General features: G+C 44.9%; 2 protein-coding genes across 4 annotated transcripts in view; one reads left to right on the top strand and one right to left on the bottom strand.

The window, feature by feature from the left end:
- HABP2 (hyaluronan binding protein 2) lies at window positions 1-23,431 on the top strand. Its single transcript, XM_075757862.1, has 14 exons — window positions 1-151; window positions 8,138-8,174; window positions 13,203-13,331; window positions 14,676-14,783; window positions 15,207-15,323; window positions 15,686-15,805; window positions 16,810-16,981; window positions 17,423-17,517; window positions 17,648-17,894; window positions 18,759-18,901; window positions 19,241-19,375; window positions 20,902-21,047; window positions 21,945-22,145; window positions 22,838-23,431. Exons 1-13 carry the CDS (start codon window positions 83-85, stop codon window positions 22,104-22,106), a joined length of 1,680 nt encoding a protein of 559 aa, XP_075613977.1. The 5' UTR covers window positions 1-82; the 3' UTR covers window positions 22,107-22,145; window positions 22,838-23,431.
- NRAP (nebulin related anchoring protein) overlaps window positions 22,472-23,875 on the bottom strand; it is a 51,836-nt gene continuing 50,432 nt past the window's right edge. For all 3 annotated transcript variants that reach the window (XM_075757859.1, XM_075757860.1, XM_075757861.1), the window contains one exon: window positions 22,472-22,897. In XM_075757859.1, the coding sequence (XP_075613974.1) occupies window positions 22,796-22,897 (102 nt within the window). In that variant the 3' untranslated portion in view covers window positions 22,472-22,795. The remainder of the gene's footprint in view (window positions 22,898-23,875) is intronic.

Here is a 23,875-nt window from a genome sequence, read left to right as displayed (position 1 = left end):
ATTAGCTAACTCTCAAATGATTGTGTCTGTAAAAACGTAGGCAAGAAGAAAAAGCTAATTTCAAGAAAAAACCACCGTAAGGATGGTTAACAGTGCTTTGACCCTCCAGGTTCTTCCACTGGTCATTCTCCTAGGGAACACACATTTGTGCGTGAGTATGTTTTTATATTATTTTTCTTGCCACGTGCCAGGTCTGCTCCTTGCTGAGCCCTTCCCGGGCAGCTGGAGCATTTAGCTGAGTATCCGCATCTCAGGGTAGCGAGGTGCCCAAGTAAATGCTGCATAAGAGGAAAGCCCGATGGGGTTTTTTTTGGAGCAGATACCTACAGTGACAAGGAATGGCCTGTCTGGATGCGCTCCCAGGGGTGTGGGAGGGGGGCGGAGTGCAGTTGCTCCCCCAGCCCTGGGTGCTGAGCGATGCTCCAAACCTCTGGGCTGCAACGTGGGCTGCTCGTCGTCATGCTGAAGGGACTGGCTGTCAGATTAAACAGGTCAGGGCTATGCGCCGGCTTGGCAGTTTTGCAATCTCTTTCGTCAGAGGTTAAATTTACCCTGGCCATATGTTTTGGATGGCTGAATTATCATTGCCGCTAACGTGGAAGGAAGGTTAATGGCAAAATATTCAACAGAGCTAGAGATGGCCAGAGCCCAGCTCCGGCAGAGCTCGATATACTTTCCCAAATCTATTCATCTCCTCTTTAAAGAAGACTGAAAGAATGTCTCGTAGCAAAGCAAAGTTAAAAGTCAGTTTTAAAAACATTTCTTTTGTTCCTCCAAGCACTGCAATGAAGTAGATTTTCTTATGAAGGAATTTGAGGTTCTTTCAAACCTCTGCTTTCTTAATGACGGTTCCTATGCATGCAGGTTCATATTTACTGAAATGCGCTGCAAAATTTCAGATGTTGACATGTTTAAATTGATTCCTTTGGGAAAAACGTATCGTAAGGGATTTTAATGGGTTGTAGATCTTTTTGAAGACCTCCATGAATTTACGATCACGGATTTTCACAAGACAATAGGGGGTTTATTAATTATCATCATTAATTATCATCATTAATTGTATCATCAGGACTATCTATCCGCTGGCAGCAGTGGATATGGCACACTTGATCCACCAGTACGTGTGGCAGCTTACCAGGGGGATCAGTTCTAGGGTGGTTCAATGCCAGTTGTACAGATGTTGTGGGAACCCAGTCTTATAGAAATATGCTCATCATGAATCGACTGTGTTAATACACACTCAGTGAGGAAGATGTAGATGCAGTCTTAGACAACACAAGTCTTGCACAGACTTTTCCTAGCTAGTCCTAAATGTTAGATTCATTCACTAGTTTTGACAATCGTAATCTGACTTGCAGTAAATATTGTTGTGGAAAATGTAGTGTATATCTCCCCCTGCCCCTGAAAATTCATTAACATTGCTAAAATGCAAAAGCAATTCTACTGTCACTGAGAAGCAGCACGACAGAATATTCAGCAGGCTAGTTTTTAATAAAACATGTTTTTTCTTCATAATTAATCTAACAAGGTTTTCTGGCTTAGCACTTGGCATGGATCCCAGAAAAAAAAGAGGCGAATGAGTCGCCATGACGTGACCATTGCATGACAAACATGTTATGAGAGGACATTTTTGCCTTAATGATTTCTTCCAAAGAAAAAGTTACACTGGAATAGTTTGAACGAAAAAAGAATAGACTTTGCATTTTGCTGAAACCATGGAAAACACCCTTAAAGTCCTATTTCTGTCCTTGCCCAGAACTATCTACCTTCATCATTCTCATTTTTATTTGAATCTGGTTTTAGGAGTTTTTATATGTAACGCTCTGATTAATCAATGTTATTGGTGAAATATAGCAGAAGTCAAATGTAGATTTAGGCAGTAGCTTGTATCGAGTCAGTCAAAAATAGAACAGGAAAGCACTCAGACACTCATGGACCTGGTGGGTTTGGAGCAGGACCCTAACGGAAAAATTTCCACTTGGTTCTTTCATATTACCTGAAGAGAAACTGATTTCACCTGCATGAATCCAACTATTTCCATAAAAGGCAGGAAGCTGCATGCTGGGTGCAAGGGAGAACAAAATTTGGTCCTTTATTTTAGCATATATGATGGAACTGCACCAAAGATTGTCTCTTCAGACATGAAGGGTCTTCTCAGGCTGTTTGGTTGGTTTTTTGGGGTTTTTTTTCCTTTTGATTTCAGTAGGTCCTCACTGATGCACACATCAGCTCTGTATGAGCAGGAACTTTTAGAGAAATCAATACGCTTTTGCTCAGCAAGATCCTGTGGTAGAAATGTGCCTGCCATAAGGTGTTGTATTAAGTACTCCTTACTTTGCCAAAAAGAAATCCAAAGAGCTCTGCTGCAGCAGGTTGTATTAACATTCAGACACAGCAATTCGGCTGCCTATCCTCCCTGACTTGGGCTTGTATTGAAGCAACTTTTCTGAACTAATGCACACAGATTTAAATGGTGTGCTTAAATGTTGTGCTGAGTTGGGCTAGAGAAATCCACAACAGGGCGAGACCAAGTTGGGCCCACAACACCCTGGTGACAGAGCTGCTCATATACCAGGCTGCAGCTCCCATTTAACAACACTCTAAAGTGCTTCAGCACATGCTTGCAGGAAAAAAAAAAAAAAAAAAAAGGGTCATTTTTAAATCAACAGGTGTTCAGATCAGGCTTTTTTCCTCATATCAATGTTCCCTCCAAACTCAACACCCCTGGCAGCAGAGAGGAAGAAATGCAGGAGTCAGAGAAGCAGAGGTGTATCTTCAGTGAATATTTTAGAACTTCAAAAATTTGATGTGTTCTTAGTTGTGATGGAAAGTGTTTTGAAGTCACTAGCCATGCCCAGTCCAATAACCAAGTGCACTTAGTAGCAGAAAGGGAAGGCTTAAGATCAAACAGTTGCAAAGAAAATTTATCATCAGTGCCTATCTCTTAGCTGGCCCACAGCAGGTAGGAAGCTGTTACCGGCAGTACAGGTCTTTCCTTGCCTCAGGTGCTTGGAGACCAACATTTTAGGGTGTCCCAAAGTGAACTCTGTCTGATGTCTTTTTCTACCCACCAGCAGATCTATTCCTGCAGCAAACTCCCACTGCTGCTCACCCTCTCCCCAGCGCTGCACCACTCACGCGAGGGCTTTATGCTCCGTCGCATCGTGAACCGATCACTGCAAAGAGAAGTGAACCCTGTCAAGCCCGTCTCAATTTGTGGCCCATCAGGTGTAATGCCCTTCTGCAGCCCTCACCTAAATTTGCCTGATGCAGCAGGAAAGCAACAAAGCCTTGGGAGCGCCCCCAGCTAATTGTGCACCGCGCTCTCCGAGAGGGAAGCGCTCCTCGCTGACCCCTGAAGGCAATCAGCTTATGCCCTGAAGCGTGCAGGTTGATATCCCGTGTAACTAAAGGGACTTAATGACTTTGCATAAGCTTTAAGTCTAGCAGTATAACCTGCATTCCCGGCACCGGCTGCAAAAGTGTTTGATAGCGCGGCACGCTTCTGTCAGTGTGACAAGGCTGGCTCCTGCAGCCCCCTTGGAAGATTTTGTAGTTTCCCCTTGCTGTGGCATCCAAGGCTGACCCTGTTTTCCACCTGGGAGTGCAAGCACACCTCATCCACCGTTGAGCAACTTTAAAAACAGCCAGCTGCTAGCAGGCCACCTCTCATGGTGCAAAGATTAACTTGGAAACTTTGATCTCTTGGAAAACAGGAGCAGGTAACTCCTGTGCAGAGAACCAAGCTGGTTTCAGCAGAACCTCCGAGGGCTGTTACTTTTTTCCTGGATCCCTGTGGTTTTTGTATCAGGTGGGAAAGATTCACAGCTGAATAATCAGCCAAATGAAGACTTCAAATGTGAACTTCTCTGGGCACCCTGGGACCAGTCGATAAGGAACATGTCATTTACTCTGAGGCACATGTTGCGTTTCAGTGTGGAGGCAGGAGATGTCTTGCTAGCAGAGAGGTGAAGAACTCTGAGGTTTTGGTGGAATCCTTTCAGAGAATGGTTTCCCAGGCTAAAAATACAACATGTATTGCATGTGTGCTCCAGATGATAATATGCCCTGCTTTCATTATACTGCAACCATGGCCTTGGCTGAGAAATACAATGTCATTGCTGGAAAAGCCACTTTCCCTTGAAGTTCAAAGACTGTCACTACCCACGATGGTTGCAGGCAAAAATCTGGCCGATTGTAAGAGCATCAGAACTGTCGATTCCCTCCTCCTTTGGCGAGAAGCCCAGACAAAGGTTCCCACTGAGAGCTGTCAGCGGGATCAAGGGGTTCACTACGAAAAGGCAGTAGTTGTGTCTGCCCTCGTGGCTCCTTCATGCCTTATGTCAGTCGTGGATGGAAGTTGATCAAATATCCATCCTTGTTCTCCAGTTCTTCCCCATCCCACTTCCTTCTCGGCTACAAAGCTGTGACTGCCCAGAAGAACAAATGAAAGGGGCAATATTTGTTTTGCTGTCGTGGAGGCCACTTCTTGGCAAGTTGTAGGAGAATTTGCATGACTTAGTGCAATTAAGTGAGTAAGCCAATTCCTACCAATGCAGTTTAATGTCTGAACTCCCGTGGTGCTTTGTTGCAAAGTGTGTGTATGTGTAGAGGTAGTTTTCATCCCTCTGCTCGCCTGTCACGCCAGCCCGAGTAGCTACGCTGTCTCAGAATTACTTCTGTTTTGCACATGTGTAAATTCACAGCCTAACCCTGGCTTGTCACCTTTGTGCTGCCTGTTTCTCCACCTGCTTTTGTGTTTTAATTATTCATTTTGATTGTAATAAGGGGTAGCAAATGTACCTGAGACACAATCAACAGTTCAACTGCAGAATGCCCCTGGCAGCTGTAAATAATTTCCCTTGAATTTGGGGTCAAATCTTCCTGGCTTTATTCAGAAAGTATCACCAGAGATTAACTGGACATTTTTATCTGAGAAAGAGCTGTAGGATTGTGTCCTGAGACCAAGAAAGCTCATGATTCTGGCATTACTGTTTGAAATCTATTATATTTCATTAGTCTCTCTTTCTTGAGGAGTTGAAATGGAAAAATGCAGAGTATCATGTATCTGCAGTGTTTAACCTTGGTACAAAGCCTAATTAGCAAAGTTTTGATGGTTCTTTGGAGAAATGAAGCTTTAGTGAAGTGCTAATCATTATGATGATGACAACAACAAAGGTCAGGTGAAATTAGGATATTTTGAATTTCAGCCATTTTTCCACCATTTTTTCTAGGAGCCCTATAAATGTAATTGGCTCCACACTCAGCAATGCACCGGTACCCATATAAAATGTCTCTCCCAGATTTTTTTTTTTTTTTCAGCGTTTCTTTTTTATGAGCCTAAAGTAATAAAATTTAAAATTGCTCTCCGCAAATTCTTCCAGCTTCGTCCCCTGTCTCTGCGGACCTGCTACGAACAGGATCCAGCGATTTTATTCCCTCTTGAGAGAGCACACAAAGTATCGGTGTCGAGCTGCAGCAAGGAGACTGTTTGGTGAAACCAGCCCCACAGTCTAATTTCTTCTCTCCCCCTCCCCTCCTCCTCCTTTTGTTCGAGTCCTGCTCCTGGCTGGGCTCAGTATTGCACCTCGTCGGAAGGACAAGATCCTCCTCTGCTGGCCACGAGCAATACGGCACGGCAGGCAGGAGGCCCTGCCTTCACTGCCCTGCCTGCACCCCCTCCTGCAGCCCCCATCCTGCATCCCACCTCCTGCAGCCCCCGTTCCGCATCCCGCATCCCCCCATGGCACGGAGGAAAGGGCAAGCTCAAGCGGGCAGGAGGGAAGGAGTCGAGCGCTTCTCCTTCCTCTGCTGCACACCGCCATGGAAAGCTTTATGCAGGGAGTCAAAAGGCTAAAATTTGGCCCTGTGCTGGCAAGTGCGGGTGAAAAAGCTTCAGAACCAGTGTGGTCTGGCGAGTGGTCCAGTGGACCTCAGAAGGGAGGAGAAAAGTCTCCACAGCGAGAGGTCAGCTCTGCCTGGGGTTTGTCCCCACAGCTCTGCTGCTGCAGCTTGTGACAGGCACGCGAGCGGGAAAAGCCCCGGGACAAAACGGGACACCGGAGCCTTACGATAAAGATTGGGTTCAACTCTTGGACTCTCTGTGCCGGCTGGTGCAGGAGATTTTGATCCCAGTAACTTTTGTACTGTGGCAGCAAATATAGGCCTTCATCCAAAAGTGGGCACCAAAATTTGGGACTCAGATGCCCTAGAGTACAGGCCACTGCCTGCTCTGAAGGATGTTACTGGAAACCTGCACATTTTCTAGGGCACCAGTTTATGGCAAGAGGGAGTTCAGAGTATCTGCCCTCCTGCAGGCAGCTCTGCCCATGGAGGAGTGCTTGGACAGGAGGGGTGGTGGGAAAAGAAAGTAGTACAGCAAAGTGCTAGGTCTTTCATCTTTCTTCTTTTCTTGGTGTGTGAGCCATCCCCTTGGGTGTCGTGAGACTATCATCAGCTCTGCTCTACAGCTGGGGGAAACCGAGGCACAGAACAGCATGATGCAGTCGAGTGCTGCTCAGCCTGGGCTGAAACCCTCTGACATTCCCGCGGGGCGTCAAGGGCTGCCCCGTATGCAGGGGCAACCTCACTGACCCCAAACCCTTCTGCCCCCAAACCCTTCCCAAGCCCATCAGGCAAACAGCACAACAGGGCACCGTGGAGAGCTGGGGAGGGAGATGAAATGTTTCTTGCTTCATCCTGCTCCCGTTGCTGCTTCCTTGTTCTTTGTTTCATCTATTCCTCTGAAAGAAAGGAGTACACTGGCAGGGTTTGTTTTGGCCTGTGTTCATGGATGAACGCTACCACTAATTGTAAATGGAGCAATTAGACCTTTTCCTTCTATAATCTCCATTGCATCCAGGGTCTGGCAAAGGATCTGACGAACCCTGTACCTGCACTCAAGAAACATATACACCAAGGGCAGAGCTTTTACAGCCTTCTCATTTACCATCATCTCTGCTCTCATTCGGGGGGGCAATTGTGTGAGTGTGTGTGTCCTTCCAGCTGCAAAGGATTTAGTTATGTATGTGTGTGGCTCACTTAAGTGCACCTGGAAAGGGGCTCTGCTGAGCGGTTCAGGGGACATCACTCTCATTAAAGTCAGTGGGAAAGGGAGTGCTGGAGTGTCTGTTCTCCCTGGCTCAAACACAAGAGGGACGCAAATGTGCCTGAAGCAAAAACTCATTTATATATTCCAGATAATATTCGCGAATCTGAATTCTGAGCTTTTTTTGTCCTGTTTCTTATTCATTACTTCTATAGCAATTCATAGGTGCATATAATAATCGTATGTGAGTGTGTGTATGTATACTGCCTTGATTATGAGTGTTAAATTGTTCGGAAATACGTTTTCTTCTAACAAATCATGCGAGGAATGAAGAATAGCAGCTCCAAATCTCCTTCTCTACACCTGCTGTTAGCACACATATTCTTGTCACAGGCAGGTAATCCTGTCCGCAGCTGGGATTTAGAGCAAGCAGGAAAGCGAGCTGAAATCTTCACACGGGGGATACATCCCGGTGTGGAGTCAGCGCATCTCCTTTCAGACAAGCCTCACTCACACTCTTCAAAGGCTGAGAGCTGTTTTCCTTCTTCTGTTCCCTTTTGTCACTTGCCCTTGATCATGAGCCAAACAGGAAAGGCTGGAGCCCCACGTCGGAGGTCAGACACGTGGCATTTCCTCACAGGAAGTGCCAGAAATGTTCTCCTCCATCCAAAGGTTGTTGACAGCCTTCCAGTTCGGAGGTTCAGATCCCACCGGCAGCACCAGACGTAGGCTCCCGGGCCATGCCGCGCTGTCCGACCTCCACTCTGCCCTGCCCAAGCACATCCTGTCCTCCAGCTTTGGCAGCCGGCTGGAGCGTGGCCTCTGTCTGTATCTCAGAGGAGTTAGACAAATAGTCAGTGCACCGTCACTTGATAAGCAAAAAGGCAATTTAACTTGTTCAGGACCAGTTTTTCCCAAAGCACACCCAGCCTGCAGCTTGGGCTGGATGCTCAGAAAAGCCAGAGCTCCCGCACAGGTTGTTGAGAGCAGTGGGCTTTTTAAGACATTTTGTTAATCTTTTGAAAGAGCTCTTAAAATCCAGCCCAGTTAGCTCCAAACTGACTCTCTGCCCTTTTTTATCTCATGCAGGCTTCCCATTTCTTCTCCCTGGCCGACCTGCTGCATGGTAAGTGGTTTCCATTTCTTCACTTTAACTTCTGCACGCAACACTGAGAGGCTGGTGCCATGGTCCATCAAGAGCCTTCGCTAGTGCCCAGCGCTGAGTTTTGTTAACTTGATGCACAGCTTTGCTGAGCTTAAAATAAGGCCTGTGATGAAGTAGAAAGTCTGCTTGACTTTGGGCAGGTAATATGGTGAGCACTTTCAGACCTGCATATGTGCTCTGTGTCAGTGCAGGGGATAATGCTGCATCGGATCCCAGCCAGGACCGTGTCTGGCACACTGGAGCCCAAAACAGAGATGTAACAGCAGTACCATTTTGCAGCTGATCATGGGTTGCTCCTAAACTGCACCTGCAACTCCCAGCTCTGTTCCAAGCCAGGACTTTTCTGGCACTCTGTGGCTGGTTGCACTCAACACAGCTTTGGGGACCCATGGGTGACACATTGGGTCACAGGCTGGAGGAGAAGTTGCAGTGCTGGGCTGCAAACTTCACAGAAGGTTATGCGAAGAGTCTATCTGTGCATGCAAATTGAAGGTCAAATAAATGAAGGCTAACTTTCCCTTGCAGCATACACATAACTGTGGAACTTATTCCCGCAAGGCTTTCTCCAAAGTGCAAGAAGGTTGAAAAAGTGTTTACAAGCTCATGCAAGTAAAAATCATTGATGCAGCATTAAGATGTTGATAAGAGAAAAGCTGTGTTGAAAGTTGTATGAGGATCTGTAGATATTGTGTGAGGATTTGTACATCCTTTTGCAGCCCACTTGGACTATGTAAAGGATTACTGTTTTATTGCTAAGTTTAGTATTTTTGCAGGGAAACCATGCTCCTCTTTTTCTTGATTTCAGTAGCTCTTAGGTCTGAGTTTATAATTTACAGTTAATAAAGTATTACATTACTTTTTCTCCTCTACCTGCAAACAAGAGTTTTACTCTTTTACTCTTTTACTCTGCACTCACAATTCAGCCACATTCCTCTTCATTCCAGTGGCATTTTGGCTTCCAGGTCAAACCTGTGAGTCCAGCAGCCTTGTAGCTCCTACTGCACCACTTCTTGCTCCAAGTCAATGTTGCTCTTCTAACGAGATGTGTGTGGAAAGCAAATACCCAAATCATTCACACATCTGAGCTCAGTATTTAACTTCTGCAAGTATTTGGCCACAGAGCCATGTAGCTGGCTTCAGGCTTTACACACAAACCTTGCGCAAACCAGCTGATTTGCTTTTCAATAATGGAGCTTTCACAATTTCTTAATTCATTCCCTCCCTGATGTTTTATGGTCCTTACTTCTGTCCTCTCCTGCTTCCCATCCTCCTACGAGTCCCCACGCCTTCAGCCGTCATCGTCCACCTTCGCCCAGCGCCCGTCCCTCCCAGGAAAATGCTCTGTAAGACTGGCTTTAAGTAACAGCCCCAAAACTATTTGAAAGGCTTGCTGGCTTTGTTGTTAGCTGGTCTCACTTTTTTCACAATTTCTTTCTGAAGCCTCAGATACTCCCAGCCGCAGCCTGCGTGGAAGGGAGGAAATACCGTGAGGTCTCATCTCTGCAGAAGTAAATGGGGGACATCTCGTTATTTAAAATGCAGTCAGGATTTCAGCCTCATAAAAATAACACTACATTATTCTCAGAGCTGGAGACAAAAAGGATTTTGAAAGGTGGTAGGACAACTCATCCTGCTTAAATTAGGCCAGATTTGAGTCAATCCCCAGAGGTTCAGAGAGCTTGAATAAACACTGGGTACTTCCTGGCGCTCTTGATGTGTGTTGGCAATGGGCTTTAACTTTGCACATCACTCATCTTGACAACTGCAGTCCAACAAAGTTACCTCGCAATTCAGGTCACTCGATGGCGTCCTAATGCATCACTTTCCCACTCGGAACATTAGTCATGACTTGATCCAGCAAAGGTTTTGAAAACAGTGTGACTGCCAGCATTGGGATATCTGTTCTCTCCGTAACAGAGAGCCCGTGTAAGCTAATGAACAAGGGGATATTGATCAGAAATCCATCACTTGATTGACAGTTCTTGGCAATGTGAAAAAACTGCAGATGAAAGCTCGAGCAGTTTAAAAGATCACCCAGACCTCAAAGCTGATTTGAAGCTTTAAAAGTCAATCTCTGTCTATCAGTTATGGGGGATTTTTTTTGTACTACACAGAGGAAAGTTATTCTTTGAAAATTTGCATGCAGGATGTCTAATTTAATTTCATGTAATAGTCACATTTCAGTGACAAATGTCAGATCACTGCTTTTTTTAAGTATGTTAAGGTTTTCCAGCACTTACAAAGAATGAACACTCTGATTTAGTAATATGTTTAAATCAATCAGTGTATCAGACTTTGTGCGTTAATTATGTGCTCAGATAAAAAAAAGTGTTGTTTTTGCTTTACTAAACCTATGGCTTGTTATGAATAATTAAAAAAATGGAATGGGAGCATTTCTTAAATAAGAGATGTAGAAGCCAAATAGTTATTTAGTGTCGAAGCAATGATAAATAAGAAGACACCTTTTAATTTGATGTCATGTACCCAAGTCAGGGTTTTCTGTTCTTTGTTTTTAACTGCTTCGTGCAGCTGGGGAGGACATGGAGTAGCTGGGAGATGGGAAGCAACACTCACGTGGCCCATGGAAGCCATTTCTGTTTCACAGTTCCATAAAGAGGGATGGTGATGGAGCAAGCTGGTGATTTCTCAGGTCGGCTGTTCTCTCATGTCACCTTGGCTGGTCTCCCAGCCAGGCAGCTCAGCGTCCTGACTCCCACTCTTCCCATGGGGAGGCAGGGTACCCAAAACCATTTGCTGATGTTTTCCAAGCCCTTTCCACGTGTGCCCTTAACTCCATGGCTTGGTCATAAAGATTCATTCAATGGTAATTGCCGGCCCATGAGGGGTTGCTCTCTGCCACCTGCTCGACCTCAACCCTGGCCACCCAAAAGTGCCCTCCTCGAGGGCTGCCAGGTGCCAACCTGCTCTCAGGTGTGCACTAGCCTGTCCCAAAACTGCCCGAGGGCCATCTGTCCCATCAGTGCAAATGAGGGTTTGTGCTCCTCCACCTCGCAGAACCACCAGAAGCAGACACCCTGCAAAACGTGAATTGCATCTTCGCCAACTTGGCTTTTACCACAGAGATGCCCTTAAAATAGTCCATAATGGGTCAACAAGTAATTTCATAAGTGTTGTTAATAAATGAATAATCCGTTGCTAAGAAATGATGCCAATGTAATAAAATGAAGTGACGGTATTGTCATTTCTTAACACCATACTTAGACTGAGCAGTTGGTTTAAAAATCATGGTAGATGCTTCTACAATGGCTTAGCTATTTGTGCTCATTCGAAGCACTTCTTTTTCCTCTACTGACTCAAGAGAGTCCTCACCAGCCTCTGTAAAGCACGCTGGGCATGTTTACAGTCTGCTTTTGGCAGCAGCAACTCCCTTTTTCATCCCTCATAACTTTTAACAGGTATGTCTTTTCTATACAAAGGGCACCCCATCCCTCAGAATACTTCTTTGAAGCATCTGTGGAATAAAAGCACACGTTCCCCACTAAGATTTTGAAAATAAACAGGGGAAACAAAAATCAGACTCCTTCAGACAATTCCCTCAAATTCAAATCCACTTGCAAAATCTCCCCTCCGACAAAGTGAGCTTGCAGGCTGCATTTCAGGCAAAACCGTCTTTTTGTTTCTCTTTCTTAACTACATCACATTAAATTTAATTTTGTTCACTGTAGACAATGTCCTTATCTTCCAGTGAGAGCCTTCTGTTCCTCAGCAAGGCACACACTTCTGCAACATTTGCACACTGTCGAGACTCAGCTCCTGTGGAAATAATGAGCTGAGGAAAAGGAGTCTTGACTTGACATAGCAATAAATGAGGTGAAACTTTCCTCTTTTTTTTTTTTTTTTTGGTGAGAAACGAGAGTTGGCATGTAGGAAAAAAAAAGAAGAAAAAAAGACGGTTCTATTTTAATATGAAATATAAAACACCCATTGTACAAAAGTGGAATTTTTTTTTTTTTTTCAGAAGCAAAGAAAGAATAAAGATAAAGGCTGCAAGCGAATGAATGAGGAGAGAAAACTAAGATAATGCAGTCAATAATCAGTTCAAGGCAGAGCATTATCCATGGGGCCATCGGTCCGGCCCTAGGGGAGAGCTTTTTAAAATGTCTCTGTACGTAGCTTAGCTTTGCTCATTACCATAGCTTGTCTTTGAAACACCGGAGTGGCTTCCACCGGCAGCAGCCGTACCTGTGCAAGGAGCTGCCAGCCCACTTTAATCAACCGTCCCCCCCAAACATGGGCTGGCAAAGCTGTGGGTCCCGCTGGCGCTGCGCTGCCGGGAGGCTGCAGGCTCCACTGAGGCAAGGACAGGCTTTTTCCTGCTGTGCCAGGACCTCACTCCTCAAAAGGGGTTTTGTGGATGGGGAGCCACACAGGTGTGCAGCTGCCTTGGGCCCTCGCTCCTCTCCAGTTTCCCTTGAAAAGGGTTTCTGTGTCCCCCCAGGCAGCAGGCACCCACGTGCCAGTGAAGGTCTTGCCTTGAGGTGATGCTGGTCGTCAAAGAGGCTGGACAAAGAAAACCCTTTCTTGTAGGAATCCAAATCTCCTTTTCTCCCTGTGCTGGCAAGAGCCATCAGCATCTCCCCGGCTGTGGTGCTGCACCGGGAGCTCCTGCCCACGCCTGCAGGGCCCCCAGCCTGTGTCCCCTCCGGGCTGTCCTGGCTGCCGCCGCAGGAGCTGGCTGGGCATCCAGGGCCCCGGCACCCTCCAGGAGCAGCTGCGAGGGCAGAGCCGGGGCCAGCGGTGCTCGGGGTGGCCGTGCTGGGCATTGGGCAAGCTCTGCCCGTGCCAAGGAAGAGCTGAACGGCACCTTTGGTCCTCGAGGTGATGCGAGCTCTAGACCCGCTGACATCCCAAATCAGCTGAAGGAGAAGAAGACTGTCCATCCCAGAGAGTAACTTCTCTCATTCCTTCTCTCCTTCTAGCAGTTTTAATTCCTCTGTTCCTCCACCCTCTTCTCACCCCTCCCTGCAGACGAGTCTGACAACTACGAGTACTACGATGAGTACACGCAACCGGAGCAGAAGCCCTCCCTCCAGCAGCAGTCCTCGGAGGACCCTGACTGGTTTGAGGCATTTTTTGGCTACAGCGATACCAGAAAAGGTACCTCTGAGGGTGGGCAGGGAGGCGAGGAAGGGGTAAAATCCCAACCCTCTGCTTGCAGCGCAAGTGTGGCAGGCCTCGGCTGCCAGCCTGCTCTCGAAATGCCTGCATCAAAGGGATGAGTTAGGAGGGTTGTTTGCAGTGTTCTCCTTTGTATTTCTCTTGTAAGGAGCCTGTGTTTTATCTCCAGGTTTCACAGGATGGATTCTGATCATGCAGAACATTTCTGATTGCTACTACAAAAAAGCACAGGCTTATTTGTCTATAGACACTGTAAGATGTAATTGCTGTTTTCATGGGATATATGTTCTGTATTTATGCTGGGAACCAAATGTAGAGCAGGTTTCCTTTCTTTTTTTTCTTCTTTTTTCTCAGTTGCAGGGTCTTTCTCTTTTCTTTTCTTTTCTTTTTTTTCTTCTTTTCTTTTCTTTTCTTTTCTTTTCTTTTCTTTTCTTTTCTTTTCTTTTCTTTTCTTTTCTTTTCTTTTCTTTTCTTTTCTTTTCTTTTCTTTTCTTTTCTTTTCTTTTCTTTTCTTTTCTTTTCTTTTCTTTTCTTTTCTTTTCTTTTCTTTTCTTTTCTTTTCTTTTCTTTCCTTTCCTTTCCTTTTCTTTTCTTTCTTTTTCTTTTCCTGTTTTGCCAAACTTCAGGAGGACAGGAAAGGATCCTCAAGATTGCTCAGGGAATACAAAAGGAGAGACAGGGAAAGCGCCTGCAACAGCTCCTCGGTTATCCCCTGGTACAAAGAAAGCAGAGCTGGCATGTGGCTGTCCCCAACACCAATTGCTCCTGGCAGCCTGGAGTGGAGTGGAGAGGCTGAGCACTCAAGTGACTCTCAGCAGGTGCCTGCTCCCTTGGAGCAAAGCTGCCCAGGTGTATGATGCAGCACACTGGTGGTGGATGGCTTTTCCAGGGGAGATTTAGTGTCATGATGCAACCAGGGCAATGCCCAATCCAGATACCTCCACACTAAGTGCATAAAGGCAGATGCCCAGGGCCACCTCTGGCTCTTAAGGCATCTGCTCCTGCTGCTGCCATAGAGGCAAATCTGTCCCTGAGCAAAAGAAGGGACTTGCCCCGTTACATCTCTGTCATAGGCATGGCAAAGGGAGCTGAGGACCTCCAGACTCAAAGCTGTGAGCTGTTACAGCTTGCAGAAAGCTCTGCAGCAATTCATAGCTGCTCCTGTGGCTGGTGAGCTGATGTATAAGCACGGTACATGTTACACGGGATGCTGTGCCCAGGAAGGCAGCCTTCTGCAGTCAGAAAATGCAAGAAGAAAAAGCAGGTGATGGAAGTGGAGATGCTGAAAGTAAACCTAAAAGATCTCCATCCTTACCCCCGCAGACCCATGCTCCTCCAACCCCTGCAAGAACAACGGTAGGTGTGAAAACAGAGGAAGCAGCTTCAGCTGTCTCTGCCCTGAGCCATACACCGGGACTACATGCGAGAAAGGTAATCGCTCTTTTGCTAACTTACACTCCTTAATTTGGCATCTAATGTTACTGTTACAGCTCTGTCAATGGAAGCAAACACAGGGCTTGGTAAACCCACTGTCAGCTGGGCTGAGGGTTTTGACAGCCCACTGCAGTCACGTTCTTAGGTCTTACACTTAGCTCCCATCCGTAGCTTACTTGTATCCAGTAAAATAGACTTCAGGTGTGCAGAAAGCACTCCTCTCTCCCCAGCCAGGTGGGCAGTGGGGAGCTGCACATTGGTCCTGCAGATTTTTTGCCATAGATACAGTGAACAAGAAGGGAAATCCCAAATGAAAGCCTCTTCAGAGCGTCAGGAGAAAGCATGTCTTCCCACGTTCCCTGCAAGGACACAGTTCTTGTGCACACACAAATGCTGATGAAGTACCTCTGTTTTCCACAGTGAAGAACATGTGTCTGGAGCAGAGGTGCAACGGGGGAGACTGCCTGATCACATTAACCCCACCTTATTTTCAGTGCAGCTGCCATCATCCCTACGAGACACCTGACTGCCACCAAGGTGAGCACTCAGCAGAGCACGGAGTTGTGCTGGGGACAGCACGGAGAGGTCACCTCACTGTGGCTGGTCAGTGGTGGGAAATCACACGCAGCCCACCACAGGGTCATCCTGCCCTCGTCGTCCAGCCTGAGTCTGGCACAGTTTCCATCCGTGCGGCTGGTCAGTGATGAGTCACGCTTGATTTACGGAGTGGTGGCTCGGTCACTGGTAAAACCCCTGGTGATAAGCATTTTGCAAGAGTTTATAAGATCTCGAAGCCAACAGGCTAAGTGGGAGCTCTCCCCAGTTTCCATCGGCCATGTGAGTGGCTGTACAGTGTTCAGCAGAGTGACAAGGCTGTTCTGTGTTTTCCATGTTGACAGCATCTTCACCGTGCAGGCCAAACCCGTGCAAAAATGGAGGTATCTGCATACGGCACAGAATCAGATCGAAATTCACCTGCAAGTGCCCTGAATCTTTCAGAGGGAGATTCTGCGAGATCGGTACGTCACAGCTCCCGGGGGCAGAGAGTAGGGACGAAGCCTCCAGACAGCCAAGGGCTGGCCTCACCCTGCAGCCACGCTAACTGATGCTGTCACTGCACCAAGCGCCTGACTACACCTGGGGCACTGGCCTCCTTGGGGAGAGTGTCAGAGGAAGAGGCGGACTTCTGCAGCCACCTTTGGCAAAGGGACTCAGAACACTTCCCATACTGATGTTTTCTAAGTGTGCGTCAGCAGGGTCCCACTGGTATATAAGTGAGCACACATTTCCCAGAGGTTGCACGTGTCCCATGGGAAAGGAACATGGGGCTTTCCTTAAACATTTGAAAACCGATGATGTAGTGAAGATTCATGTCCAGTTGCCTGTGACTCCCCAGGCTGAGGGGACAGCTACTGATAAATGGATGGGTGGCCAAGGGCGTGGGATTACCCGAGCCTGCATGGAGAGCCTTCTGCCTCTGCAGCACCACCATGGGCACCACACCCCACACATATTTTTCCAAGAAGGATTTGTTTCTTTCTCTTTTAAAAGTTGATTGCACTTCAAACTCTGTGCACCACAACATGCTCCATATTGCAGGTGACTTCCTTCCTCACCTGCAGGTTAGTTTCACAAGCCCACAACCTTCCTTTGGGCACATCCATTGCCTTAGCGTGACAGCAGCTCTGTGCCCACTTCTGTCTAATCCTGCTGATACCATTTCTTGCCCAGGCCGCTGACGGAGAGATTCTGCTTTGGCATTAAGACAGCTCTTAGCTGCTAGGTCTTTACTCTGCAAAGAGGTTTCAGGCATTTGAAGTCAATCAAGCTTCAAGCTGGACAGATGTTGGGACGTTACTTTTATTTCTGGCCTGTGTAGGATAAGGGATATCATTACCGGACCCAGTAGGTCCTTCTGATCCTCCATAAAATGAACGTATGGCAAGGAGGGTAAGGAAGAGGAACCACTTTGGGCAAGGAACAACACAAAAGTCACTTTCATATCAGCATTGTCTTCCTACAGGATTGGATGACTGTTACGAAGAGGCCTCCTCTAAGTACAGGGGAAAAGTGAACCAAGCAGTGAACGGTAAGACCTGCCTGCACTGGAATTCCCACGTTCTCTTGGACTACCCTGTGAATGCCTTTATGGAGGATGCTGACTCTTATGGCATTGGTGAACATAACTTCTGCAGGTAATATTTTGAAGAAGCAACTGTAGACATCTATATCAAAGAGAGCACTGAGGACAAGCTGCTCATGAATTTGACAAACTGATGACGTTAAGATCCCACATCTTTCTAGACACTGTCCATCTATAAAATACCAGGATGTTAGAGGTGCATTCTCTAAGTCACTGTACTGATGTGAGGCTTCCAGAAGCAGCCATCATTTCCCTGAATCAGTCCCTCATTTTTCTTAGGGTTAAGACAGGTATGGGGATAGTAAAATAACAGAAGCCCCACTCTCTTATCTCAGGCATCTTCTTTGTCAAATATTATGAAAGAGTATCTTTGGAAGTTTGACTCTCATATGGGAGCCTGAGGCTGCTCCCCTAAGCATCCTCAGTTCCTTCACTGGTTTCGTGGAGATTTTTCCCATTCCTGCTGGCTGATGACCTCAACTGTTCCCTTCAGGAATCCTGATGAGGATGAAAAACCCTGGTGCTACATCAGAAAAAATCACAAAGTGGAATGGGACTTCTGTGACATTTCACCCTGCTCAGGAACAGGTAAAGAATTAGAAAAGTGAGCTGTTTGGCAGCATGTAGGTGGTCCAGGCAGCAGGTGACTCCCTGTTACTCAACTCCTCCAGTCTGATATTATCTCTACATTATACATCTGTTGTCTCTTTCAACGCAGCTGAAGAGAGCCCACGGCCAGTAGACAGCCCAACAGACCAACCTGGATCGAATGAAATATTCAAAACATGTGGACAACCAGAAATTCAAAAGACACTCAAGAGGATCTATGGTGGGGCTAAGACCACAGCTGGCAAACATCCCTGGATAGCATCTCTGCAGATAAAGACTTCAAAAAGGAGCACACATTTCTGTGGTGGCGTGCTAATTAAAGCATGCTGGGTTCTTACTGCTGGGCACTGCATTGAGTAGGTGCATGTCCTATGCCTAGGGTAGATAAATGTATAAAAATCAGGATGGTTATTAGAGACAGTTTGAAATCCAAATTATTTGCAATTGAAATGATTGCTGGGAATCAAATTGAAAGGAAAACATATATGTGAAAAAAAGAACACATACATAAATATATATATACACACTTGAAAATGGTGCTTGCTAGAAGAATAACTAAGTAAACTTACCCCCCCCCCTCACCTAAAATGACCTAAAATAGTTGTGTGAGAGGAAAAAAGGAGGACAGTAACAAGGTTTTGCAATGTATAAAAGAAGGACTCCATGAAAACTTTAGGGAATACCATAAGCAACATCACATACTGCATCATAACTAAGATCTCCAGAGCAGCCAAAATAAGCATTTTGCTTTCAATTGTTTATGTGGCAGCTAGCTTAGAATATGACATTTCCTTCAAGGTTTTTGTTGAATAGGTTGAAAACCACCATCCTTGGAAACTGGTAAATAATACTCTGGAGGTTATTCCAGCACAGATGATTTTAAGTATGCCCAGACAATGGCGAGCAATTGTACTCCCATGGCTCCATGAGTTGCCACTCATTGTCACAGCCACAGTAATAGACTGAATGCACACTGCTACTCTGCCCTGAAATGCACAGAAAACCACGTTCATGCAGTTTTAAATCACCGCATTTCATGATTGCAACAAGTTAAGAGCACATGTATTGCGTGACACCACCACTTGCCTAAGTCCTCCTATAACGATCTTAGGAAATCTGGCCATGCAATATCTTGACTTCCAGATGCTGAAGGTGCAGGTTTTCACCACTGCTGATAGACAACGTCTGCATGTAATTTGCTTTTTTTTTTTTCCCCCCAGACATCCAGCAGAAAATCTCCAAGTAGCCCTTGGAAAGCAAGACCTCAAGAAGAAAGAGCATCAAGAGCAAATATTTGATGTGGAGAAGGTCATCGTACATTACAAATACAGAGAGAAGGATGGTGTCCCACACAATGATATTGGTAAATCCCTTTTATTGAATATTCATGTGGCTCACCTCCAGACTCAGTGGTCTGAAGGTCTGAAGCACCTCTCTCCAACTAAAGTCAATGTAAAATTAGGAAATAATTAGGCCAAATTGTGGTTTAGACCCATTTGAATCTTTGTGATGTGAATTGTGATGGGCAGGCAGAAGTCACGGTGTGGGAGGAGCAAAACAAGAGGGACAGGTCCGGCATGTCGTGCAAATAGCACATCAGGTATACACAGCTTTGCGCAGGGTTGTGTAACAGACTGGTAATGATGGTTAGGGATTAATATTTGCAAAAAATACTTTTTGTTGTTGTTTATCTTTTCTCCAGCACTACTTAAATTGAAGCCAGTTGATGGACACTGTGCAGTGGAAACAAAGTATGTGAAAACAGCATGTCTACCTAACTTCTTCTTTCCCGTTGGGACTGACTGCTTCATTTCTGGATGGGGCACAACAGAGACAGGTATTTGTGGGCTAGCTGGATTTTGGTGATTTTGGATTTCCACCATGGAAAGGTGGGCTGGTACTTTCAGTAGCAATTGCCAGATCCAAATGTGGACCTAGGCACTTAGTGAAACCAAGACATGGAATTCAAAACTAAGAACGGCTAAACCCTGCCATGGAAATTACTCATTAGCAGAAATCTCCAACTGCTAGACCAACCAAACCTTTCAGAGTTCTGAAAAAAAATCCCCGAAGCAACTTTTTTTTTTTTTTGCTTGCCATCTGACACACCATGTCATGGTTTTATCTGAAGCCAGCAACAGAAGCAAGAAAGTATCAAGAGAGAGGCTATTGTATAGTTTGTGTGTTTCAAGACAGGACCAAGAAAGACGGGAACTTTCACATGGTTTTCCAGCCCATTGGGTCAGATAAAGCTTTTCAGAAGCAGCATCTGGATCTTCAGATGCGCTGAAAAATAATAAAAAAATCCAAAGCTTTTCAAGTTCAACCAGCTCTATCCAAAACCTTTCTTGCCCGTGGTAAATCCTAAGGGGAGAAATTACTATGCTTAAAAAAAGATAATGGCAATTTTCTGAAAAAATGCATTTTCTCATGTTCTGATTGATGTGTTGCTGTAAAGCAGCAGAAGGAAAATGTGTCACTGAGGCTGCAGTAGGTGTCCTAGTGCTTTGTGACTGATACAGCCTGATACGATACATAGGACCAAATTCTCCCTTCTGATGTAACTCTTATTGAAGTCCACAAGAGACAAGCGTGTTCATTTGATCAGAATGCAGCAACAGAATTTAATGGACATTTTTTTAAGTTCCAAATAAAAAGTCTCTCTTAAAAAGGGGATGGGGATTTTTTTTTTTTTTTTTCCCCAACAAAGAATACCAAGTACCCTGTACGTGTTCAAACTAGATGGCTCCTTCTTTGAGCAGAGCTATTATTAGCATTTCAGGAAATCACTGCAGAAATGGAATATTTCCTGAAACTCAAGCAGAACCAAACTTATAAACCACCTTTAATTATCTACAGATGTAGTGCTTTGAAAGTCTGGCTATTGCCTTTAGATGTCAAGTTATGTCTTTAGATTCACTGTAATTAATCATTGCCCTTAAATATTGCATGATTTTCAGTTTTCATCTGTTTCATTAGCTTGCGTGTTAAAACATCTAATGGCACCAGCCTGAGAAGTGCTGAGCAGCTCGAAGTCCCACTGGGACCCGTGGGAGCTGCAGACAACCAGCACCGTTGAAAAGCAGGATTACACAGATAGAGCTGATTGGAGCCAAATTCTGAATACCTGACTTTGCTTTTGTTCAGGCAACAACTCGGTGTCCTGAGGGAAGCTTCCAGGCTCCAACTCTAACCCTTATCTTTTCAGACAGATACTTCTTTTCTTCCCAGGCTAGCCCATGCATCCCCCCTGCTCTTCCCCCTTCCCATCCAAATGGCAAGCAAGCTCCTATTTTGAACAAAGACAACATGTAACAGGACTGGGAGGAAGGTGACTCCATTTTTTTGGTGCACATCCCGTAGATGAACTATCCCGTCAGCTGTTAGACGCGAATGTCAAACTGATTTCGCAGAAGAAATGCAATGCACCCAGAGCATATGATCACATACTGGATGAAAGCATGTTTTGTGCGGGAAATCTTCAGAGACCCAGAGCTGATTCTTGTCAGGTCTGTTGCTTTTTCTGTATTTGAACACTAATTTTTTGTGTAAATAGTCAGGCTGTGCAGAGTAATAGCTTTGGCAGGGTGCTGCATATGTATCTGTTTCTCCCATCAGTGTATTATTTCAACAGCCATCGTCTTTCTTCAGTTCAGTTTGAGATGTGTATCCCTAGAGCTAACGTCACTGTCAGGCACAGGCAGATCTATGGAAGTTAGAGACTAGCCTGGAAAGTCTGGCTTCTGAGGCAGTTTGTCATAATAACCTGAAAACTTGCCTTTTTTCTCTCAATTTTATTATGGCCTCTGCCATGAGCACCAATTCTAATTTGATTCTATATCAGAGCTAAGACTTGCAGGGAAAGTCAGGATTGATATTTCTTTCCGTTACTACTAGTGCAAATGTGAAGCAAGTTCATATTTATACTGTTCTAAGCCAGGGAAGACTTTGAACAATATACCTGAGGTGCAAACTACCACTGCAAGCATATTTTGCAATAGAAATCACCAATAAAACAAAAAATGAGACCAGTCAGCTCAGAATAAAATTATTTTGAGGGGTGTGGGAGAGATCAAGTCTTTTCATTTATGCCAAGGATCACGTCTTTATCTTTCCAAGCTCAAGCTCTGAATGCCTGGTACTTTCATGTCTGGGAAATTTCATGTGACCTTGTCAGATGCGTATCACAGACTTGAACAAACAAAAACTTAAATCCAAAAAGTTTGGTATCATTTGACCTGGTTCCAGAACTGTAAGCCCACTGAGGAACTAAGCAGCATCTGATGGTACATCCGATAGGAAAGACACATCATTACAGCTTCAAAGTCTTATGATGGCTGAGGAGCATTCTTATTTTGGTTAACATTTTGCTTCATGTTTTGGACGTGTGTGCTTTTTCTCATCAGGGAGACTCCGGAGGCCCACTAACTTGTGTAGAAAATGGCTCCTACTACGTATATGGCCTTGTGAGCTGGGGTGATGAGTGCGGGTTAAAAAACAAGCCAGGAGTTTATACCCAGGTGACAACATTTCTCAGTTGGATTAAATCCAAAATTCGGTCTAAGTAAAGGTCACTTCATTAAGAGACAGCTTTGGAATGACAAATGGTAAGGTTGAGATATTTACCTATTTTTATCTTTTCCCCAAATGCCTCCTCTTTGACCAAACATATTATTGATATTTCCTCATGGCATCTCATTTTTTTCTTTGGAAGATTTGAAAAAGACTAAAGAACTAATTGTGATCTGAATACATCATGTCAATCAAGAACAAATTCTCTGATGTCCACTAAAAGGCATGCCCTTTGTTAGTCATTGATAACTTTGCTTCCACTGGCCTTTGTCTTGTTAAGCCACCTGAATCACTCTTTTGTATTCTCTTAGATCAGTGGTGCCAATAATCCATGAACATAGAAATCTCCAAAGATTAGAAGTATGGAATAAGATTCATCTGATTTATTCATTACAAATTATTTTATATTCTACCAATCAGGTTAATTCATCTGTAGTACAAAGCTGAGCCTGCCAGTCACCTAGTACTAATTTCATTTACAGCTTTAAATAAATATCAGATTCTGTAATACATACAGTGATAAAATATCCACACAAAAATAGAAAGATGTTATAAATTGCAATGTTTAGGTTGCTTTTCAAAACAAAAAGTTCTTAGATGCCATCTATTGTGCTTCCCAGAAAACTAGAAAAGCTACATGATTTGCAGGACATGAAAATCTATTTGTGTTATGTCATGTTTCTGTTTACTTTTGATAGAGCTGCATTTTCCTTCTCTTGACTTGCAGAATTTCTGAAGCATCGGGGTTGACTGTGACCTGCTGAGATCCTTCCGTCTCCAATTGGTCCTGTTAAATCAAAACCAATTAAATTGTGAGGACAGCCAGTGGACAGGAGAAGGTTTTAACAATTATTCTATAAAAATATTTGTACATTAAAAATTACCTCAAGTGGCAAAAAAATAAGCCAAATCTGATTCACTGCTCTGCATTGAGCAAATCTCTACCACAGAAAAGTGCAAAAATCAGAGCCATTCATGTAAGTCAGATACTACATATATCAAAAGACTAAATGTGCTCAAATCCTAATTTCTAATTTGAGCCCTAAATAACAAGCAAACCAGCAAACACCTGAGTTCCAGGTGGATTGCACACCTGTAGATTTCCCTGGGACCATCAGATTGTTATCATATGTAAGACTTAAGAAGATATTGCCTGCAGACCCTGCTGTCTGCATTCCTTGACCACAGTTATAATTTATTTCCTGAGTAACTTTTCAGATGGGAATGTAAATTACGGGTATGTCCTGTTTCTCTTGGGCTGGCTTATTGTTTGACTTGTTGCCAAAGTTAAAACTGAAATGAAACAAGTATTTAAAGTGCAGAACTTCTCTTTTATTGTAACTTAATGCTTCCTAATCGTAGAGTCTACAAAGTCCCTGTATGGACTTTTGCTCTCTTGTGCTGGGACACTGCAGATTGGAAGTCATCCCTGTGGAGGTAGGGAGAAGGAAAACCTGGAAGATCCCTGCTTGTAATTTCTTGCACCTTGGGCTGGACAGAGATGGAGGAGGGTTGAGCATTCCCCCTTCGCAAAAAGCCTCCCACAGTACTGGGGAGCCTCCCACAGCACACATTATGCTGTTAGGAGTCTGCACTAAGCCTGTCAATATAGTTGCCAGTGGAGATCACATGGCAACACAGATGCATCTTGCTGAAATTACGAAAAGAGAAAGGGAGCTGTACAGGGAGTTCCCTTCCACCTCTACTTCTGCTTTTCGTGGCGGTACCAGGACACTTGGAGATCTGACAACATCCACAAGTTAAG

The sequence above is a fragment of the Balearica regulorum genome, chromosome 7, assembly GCF_011004875.1.
Source record: "Balearica regulorum gibbericeps isolate bBalReg1 chromosome 7, bBalReg1.pri, whole genome shotgun sequence".
Lineage (NCBI taxonomy): Eukaryota > Metazoa > Chordata > Aves > Gruiformes > Gruidae > Balearica > Balearica regulorum.
The sequence above is the reverse complement of the archived record's forward strand: the minus strand, read 5'-3'. Positions and strand labels throughout refer to the sequence as shown.

Bases quoted from the DNA above. Each gene is read 5' to 3' on its own strand.
- HABP2 (XM_075757862.1), top strand. From the start codon at position 83: ATGGTTAACAGTGCTTTGACCCTCCAGGTTCTTCCACTGGTCATTCTC. The intron at 17,518-17,647 runs GTAAAGAATTAG...CTTTCAACGCAG, and splicing joins TTCACCCTGCTCAGGAACAG to CTGAAGAGAGCCCACGGCCA. The intron at 21,048-21,944 runs GTCTGTTGCTTT...TTTTCTCATCAG, and splicing joins CCAGAGCTGATTCTTGTCAG to GGAGACTCCGGAGGCCCACT.